This window comes from Phalaenopsis equestris, unplaced genomic scaffold, assembly GCF_001263595.1.
Source record: "Phalaenopsis equestris unplaced genomic scaffold, ASM126359v1 Scaffold220732, whole genome shotgun sequence".
NCBI lineage: Eukaryota > Viridiplantae > Streptophyta > Magnoliopsida > Asparagales > Orchidaceae > Phalaenopsis > Phalaenopsis equestris.
In genome coordinates, this window is record NW_018238992.1 from 115,532 (window position 1) to 122,377 (window position 6,846).

The 6,846-nt window shown below is 37.7% G+C and overlaps 1 protein-coding gene across 1 annotated transcript in view; it reads left to right on the forward strand.

Moving 5' to 3' along the window:
- Window positions 1-6,241: 6,241 nt before the first annotated feature.
- LOC110037542 (glycine-rich protein 2-like) overlaps window positions 6,242-6,846 on the forward strand; it is a 1,055-nt gene continuing 450 nt past the window's right edge. The window contains exons 1-2 of the mRNA XM_020742213.1: window positions 6,242-6,336; window positions 6,382-6,844. Of these exons, the coding sequence (XP_020597872.1) occupies window positions 6,382-6,844 (463 nt within the window). The 5' untranslated portion in view covers window positions 6,242-6,336. The remainder of the gene's footprint in view (window positions 6,337-6,381; window positions 6,845-6,846) is intronic.

Sequence of the window (6,846 nt, forward strand, 5' to 3'; positions counted from 1 at the left end):
TTACTTAAAGCTACTGATACTAGCAGCAATTTCTACAAAACTCCACACAATTCTCAAATTACATAAATATCATTAGTAATACAAGTAGTTGGAACTGTACACATGAATGAAGATTCTTGCTTGATATGACAAAACTAAGCCATATGGATTGCATGTAGTATATATTAAAAATGAGAGGCTTATAAGTTCAACCAAGAATTTATGAAGAAACTCCAAATGAACCAAGAAATCAACCAAGCTTATAAGTTCAACCAAGCCATAAGACGCACAGAAATTATGAAGAACATCCAAAAGGCAGAAGTGATGCAGCCACCACAGTCCCTTATCAATTCAACCAAGAATTCTAGAAAATACCAAAGCCCACCTAATTCTAAATTTCAGAAAAACTCAAACCAAAATGTATTGCAATGACCCGGAGTGCAACATCAATAATCCTACACGCATCAGTTGAAATGCAATGAACTGAAATGTATTGCAATGACATGTATTGAAATGTATTGCAATGAACTCATTCTCCCAACTGTAAAAAATAAACCCATTTCCCCAACTGTAAAGCTCAAAGCCATGATTCGATGGAACTAGCAACCAAGAATTCCAGAAAATTAGCCACATCAAAATAGCTAATTCCAATGAAACAGGGAGAACCAAGCTTACCAATTTTCAGATCAATTCAAACCATGGCAGATCTGTAAATAATTTTCTAACTCATGATCTGTAAAGAATAATTTCCCCCAACTTCCAATTTTCAGTGAACTTATAAGCCTCTGTAAATTAGCTCATAAATGTGAGCTTCTACCTAAAATATTGTAAATTAGCCGAAACGCCTTGTAACTCATGATCTGTAAATTAGCTCTGTAAATTAGCTCATAAATGTAAAATAGCAATACATGTGAACTTCCAATTTTTAGTGAACATATCAACTCAAGCTAACCAAGCTTACCAATTTCCCCCAACTATAAAGAATAATTTTCTATTTCCAATTTTCAGATCTGTAAATTAGCTCATGATTCTGTAAAATAGCTCATGATCTGTAAATTAACCCAATTACCTATTTTCAATTTTCAGAACAGCTCAAACCGAAATGTATTACAAGGCACAGAAACTGTAAATATAGAACCAAACGAAGTGTGGCATATAGAACTAAAACATGTAATAGAACTGTAAATATAGAACCAGAGATGCGTCATATAAATCCCAAAAAAGGAGTGCGGTGCGTCATATAAATCCCAAAAAACGTCATATAAATCCCAAAAAAGGAGTGCGGCGTATAGAAGATCTATTTCCAGAGCAGTGCGTCATCTAAATGCACTGATCCATTTTCATCCATTTTCAGAGCAAGATCTAAAAATCCCTAAATGTAAGAGCTAAGAATCCCAAAAAAGAAAAACATAAGGGCATAAAAGCCAGAGAAGATCTATGGAGAACATTTCGAGAGCATATAGAAGAACCTAAAAAGCTTCGTAGTTGCCTTCTAGGCCTAAAAATACCAAAGGAACACAAAAAAAAACATTTGAGCCGCATAAACGAACCAGGAAGATCAAAGGAGTGTCATTTCTATAATTTACGCAAGATCTCACTAGAAGTTTACACACGAGAAGATCAGTAATGGAGATCACGGGGAAGAACACGAGAGAGAATCCACAGGAGCACAGGAGGAAAATAAGCCCTAGCCAATGCCAAACAAAACCCCTCCCCCGCGTTCTATGGATAAAAGTAATATCGAATACCCGATTAACGCCGATATAAAAACGCAGCATATAACGCCAAAACAAACGCTGCGGCGGGGCGGCGGTGTTTTCAAAATGCTGCCGCAGCAAAATAAGCTGCCTCAAACGGGGCCTAAATCAAAGGATCCTAGGGTTTGGGGTGTGTGAGAAAGTGTAGTGTTTGCAAGCTAGTCTAACCAAGACTAGACCACCCCGGGTTAGTCCTAAGGATTGACCATTCTATGAGAACTCTCCTTGAGCTTCCTCATATTGATCCCACCTAATAAGTGCTAGAGGTTAGGACCAATATGTAGAACTTCAAGTTGAGTAAAGAAGAGTTCAGAATTTCTAATGGTAAGGGTACATTTTCTAGTCTTCTAAGAATAGTCAACAGGAAAGTCATGTGGCTAGACCCTAAGCTATTAAAGAGGAAAAGCTAGACCTCAACCAAAAGTGAGGTCAACAAGTTGTTAGAGAAATGAGGTCGGTGTGGTCACACCACCTCATGAAGTGGTTAAATTATTAAAGAAGTAGGATCAGAATGCCTAAGATCTAGCCTTGGCGTTACAACGCAAGAATTAGCATGGGTATGTCAAGTCTGGCATAACCATGACCAAGGGTATGCCAAGTCTGGAATAACCATGACCAAGAATAGCGCAGTTGCGCTGACCAATACTGTGGCTCGGGGCTGTCTGACCAAAGGAAAATATGTTGAGATTTTCATACCTATTTTACACTGATTTTGATGATATTATACTTTAAAAAAGGTATTTTTGATGTTTTGTTGCAGGTATGTTGAATTATGGTCATTGGAGAAAAAAGATGCAAAAAAGAGAAAATTTGGAGCAAAAAGAACCAAAATATGAAGATTTGATATTGGGCGCCGACAACGAGCTCGACGCCGCCGACGACAATTTTTTCCTAAGAGTCCAAAATTAAATATTATAAAAGGCCGCCGACGGCGCCATCGATGCCGCCGATGACGAGCACGTCGGTTCTCTCAACACATGCATTGAATGTGGACAATTTTTGAAGGGACGCTTGGGCAACCCTTGCCTTGAAAACGCAACCCTTGAAAACTCTTCTAGAACTTTAAAAGAAACATTTGGAGGCCGAAAAAAGGGGTGTCCGCGGGGTGTCTGCTGAGTCTTTGTTGTTTGTGGTGCCCATAAGAGTGTAGAGAATGGTTAGTATTGTGAGGAATTCTTCGAGAGATTGTAAGAGTGGAAGGAAAGTGAGAGATTTCTTCCTCCTTGTCGCTTCGAAGGAAAATGCTGTGTGTTGTAAAACAAGGAAGAGATTCAGAGGAACTTTGAGGAGTTTGCTTGGGGAGGAATTAAAGATAAGTTGTATTTACTTATTGACGTTTGTATGACTTTACTTTTATATATAAATTCTAAGTTTTGTAGTATCTTCTCCATGAGTTCTGAGTAGTTTTCTCTGTCTTTCTCCTTGTCTTAAGATTTTGTAAAATGGTGATTTGAATTGGTTGTGCCATGAGAGTGTTAAAGAAGTTGTGATGATCTTTTCACTTTAACCTTAATTTACTTTCAATCTGGCCAATTGATTTGTTAAAATATATTGAGTTTTACAACTAAAGTGAGGATTACACCACGTAGTGGGATTAAGGCTTTGTTGTTGTTGTTGTTGTGTAGAATTGGAGATTTTAGAGTGATAGACTAAAATTTCTAATTTGGTCCTATCGTTTGGGTGCTGAAGTGTAGATGTTAGTCCTCAGACGAGGGGAATGTGGGAGCTCTGAAGTGAGAGCTGGTATCCTCCCAGCCTAGCCACAGATTTAGTAATCAAGCATATGATTAGTCAATGTTCTTTATGTCTGGTCCAAAGGGTAAATAATAGGTATGCTCCTATTTGGCATAATACAATTTGAACTGATTCAATTTATTCATTCACTTAAGTTTCTTGACAAGGAGAAGGATGTTTTCTTATATATTGAACTTCACATTAAAAATTTTATTAGTAAAATTAGTTAATTAAGAGTTTATTAAAATTACATTTTTATTTCAATTACCTATTAGTGACAAATATAGAATTTGAACTATATTATTGTGATTAAGTATTGATTTTTTAAATCTTAGTTCGTAGCCTCTAATATTACTCCCTGTGGGATCGATATCCAGGACTCCATTAGAGCCATGTATTACTTGAGTGATACGTATACTTACGTTGATAAGTGTGACTTTGCAATTATGGAGTATTTTATACACATTTTTATCAAATCTATAACCATTATCAAGTTTTTGGCGTCGTTGCTGGGGGTTTAAATCTTCTAGCAGCAGCATCAAATTCTTGTATTTTTAAGCATATATAAAGTCGATGTCACTGTCTTCGTTCATTTTAAGCTCGAAAACCTTGTCAACATGAAATATCTCTCTCAAGGAAGATGAGTGATTATTTTTTATCGAGTGGTCTCTAAGAAGAGGAAATTCATGTCAAAGTGTGGGCCCCACCCACAAGAGAAATTTGAGATTTTAGATGAGCTTCAAACAGTGATGTTCTCAACTTAATTTGATTATATTTTTGGTTTGGAATTGACTTGATTTATTCGAGGGTAGAATTGTAATTATCATTCATATTATTCTAACTACAGTCCAAACTATCATAGGCTAAATGAGCCTTAAAATAGAGTCCAATTTGGACGCGGAGAGACTCATTTGAAGGATTTCAACGATATAAATGCATTCACAAAGTCTATTTTGTAAGATGATGCTTCATTGAAAAATTTTAACGTGTGATGAATTTTCAAACATGAAAGCTCACCACACAAACGTAAAAAATTTTTCCGATAGCCCCTGAAACTTATCTCATGTTATTCATACATTGATAATGAACCAAATGAAGCTTATAGCATGAAATTTCAAGTACTGCAATAAAATGTAGAGAAAACAATAATTTTGAGTAAAAAAAATGATTATTTTAGAATACTCCCTTATCGAGCTATATTTCGGTCCAACTTTAGGATTTGATTGAAGTTAATTCTATTTAATTTCCGTTTTGTGTGTTTTATTTAAAACTTATTTTAGATTTTGAGTTGAATGGTGAGTTGACGAAAAGTGAGGCAAACCTCGCTATGGGCGATATAACTAAGTGCGGCCTACACAGTCCATAGCTCTTGCAGCTCCCAATTTTTATCTCTAGGCTTACATACATTATCACAGTTCATACAACTCTCAAACTCTAGCATATATGACTTACATACATCATTATAACTCCCACTGTGACCTATGTGACAAACTATGACCTATATGATCCCCAACTCATGCAGCTCCCAACTCTAGTTTCTGTGGCCTATAAACATTATCATAGTTCATTCAGTGTCGAACTCTGACCTCTGTGGCTTTCAGGCGTTCTCACAACTTCTGCAACTTTTTATTATGGTTTTTTTGGTCGACCAAGCTTCTGAAACAACCATCTATGACCCACATGACCAACAATTACCATGATTTTTAGCACAACCTTTATGATAAGCTGATGCTACAACTACTATCAGGAACATTCACGAAGAACTACTACCTCCATAACAACCGAGCACAACTTTTGAAGCCTGTTATCCTCAAGAACCGCATTTGTTATAGACAAATTATGACTATTATCGTTGAATTAGTGTTGTACTTCTACAATGATCAACTTTGTAACTTTCTTTTTACTAATTTAGGAGAAGAGTGGACCATGTAACCACGAATTTACAGTGGATTGTTCAGATTGAGTTGGATCCCGTGATTTTTTCTCTTTCCTGGTTTTTCACGTAAAAATTCACGGTGTCTTTACCTATCAGTTTTGTTATCTGAGTCTGTGCTGGTTTCTCGTACAATGCTAAGATGATAATTCATTACCCTATTGCTACGAATTCTCTAGTACACATCAATATCATTATTACAAACTTTAAAAGAGAAAAATATACTTTTGGTTCACATAAATATAAAAATTTATGGTTTGAATCTTATATATGTAAATTCATAAATATTGTACTGTATATTCACAAATCTTATGAAAATGATTTAACTTTTAATTTAAAAATGCTTATATAAAATAATTGAGTTAAATTTTAGTAGAATTTCAATTAGGGGGTATGTATATAAATACTACTATTGAAAGGAAGATTTTTAAATATACCATTCAATTCTTATGTGCTTATATGTATTATACGTGAACTATAGTTCTTATCATTATCTATGCAAGAAAATCTCTATTTCAATTTTTATTCTTAATAAAAAGTTATATTTTTGGATGGCATAAATACGAAAAAATAATAAAATTTTGATAGTAGAAATGTAAATACATAAGAGTTGGGTGGTATGTATGTAAATGTCCCAATATTAAAATGCGACATTTGGCATGCGATCAGATGGACTCATATGTGCCAAAAATCGAAACGATTGATTTTTCTCCCGGCCGTCTCCAAGCCGTCCCCAACCCCAAAAAGACCCATAGCCGTCCGATCCCACTCCCACTGGCGTGGCCGCCCAAACGAGTCCTCAACAACCCGCCTATAAAACCCGCACAAGCGATAGTAGCAGCGGACTCCGTCGTCGAGTGTGTGCCTCTTTTTGGGGCGTCTAGGGTTAGGGTTTTATTCTTTTCTCTCCTCTCCGGATTTTCTGCGGAAAACATGGAGCAGCTCTCTGGTCTCCTCTCGGGATTTTCTGCGGAAAACATGGAGCAGCTCTCTGGTCGGTCGAAGGGTACAGTGAAGTGGTTCAACGAGATAAAGGGCTTCGGTTTCATTACTCCGGATGACGGTGGCGATGACCTTTTCGTGCACCAGTCATCTATAAAGTCGGAGGGCTATCGGACCCTTTCAGACGGCGAAGCCGTGGAGTTTGCGGTATCTGAAGGCGAGGATGGTCGGACAAAAGCCGTCGATGTTACCGGCCCTGGTGGTGATTTCGTCATCGGAGGAAACTCCGGCGGCGGCGGTGGCGGAGGCGGCGGTCGAAGGGATGGATATGGTGGCGGTGGTGGTAGAGGCGGCGGGAGGTATGGTGGTGGCGGTGGTGGTTATGGGTTTAATGGTGGTGGGGGCGGTGGAAGGGGAGGAGGGTATAGGGGTGGTGGTGGTGGCGGGGGATATGGCGGCGGGTATGGTGGCGGTGGTGGCTATAGTAGTGGCGGCGGCGGC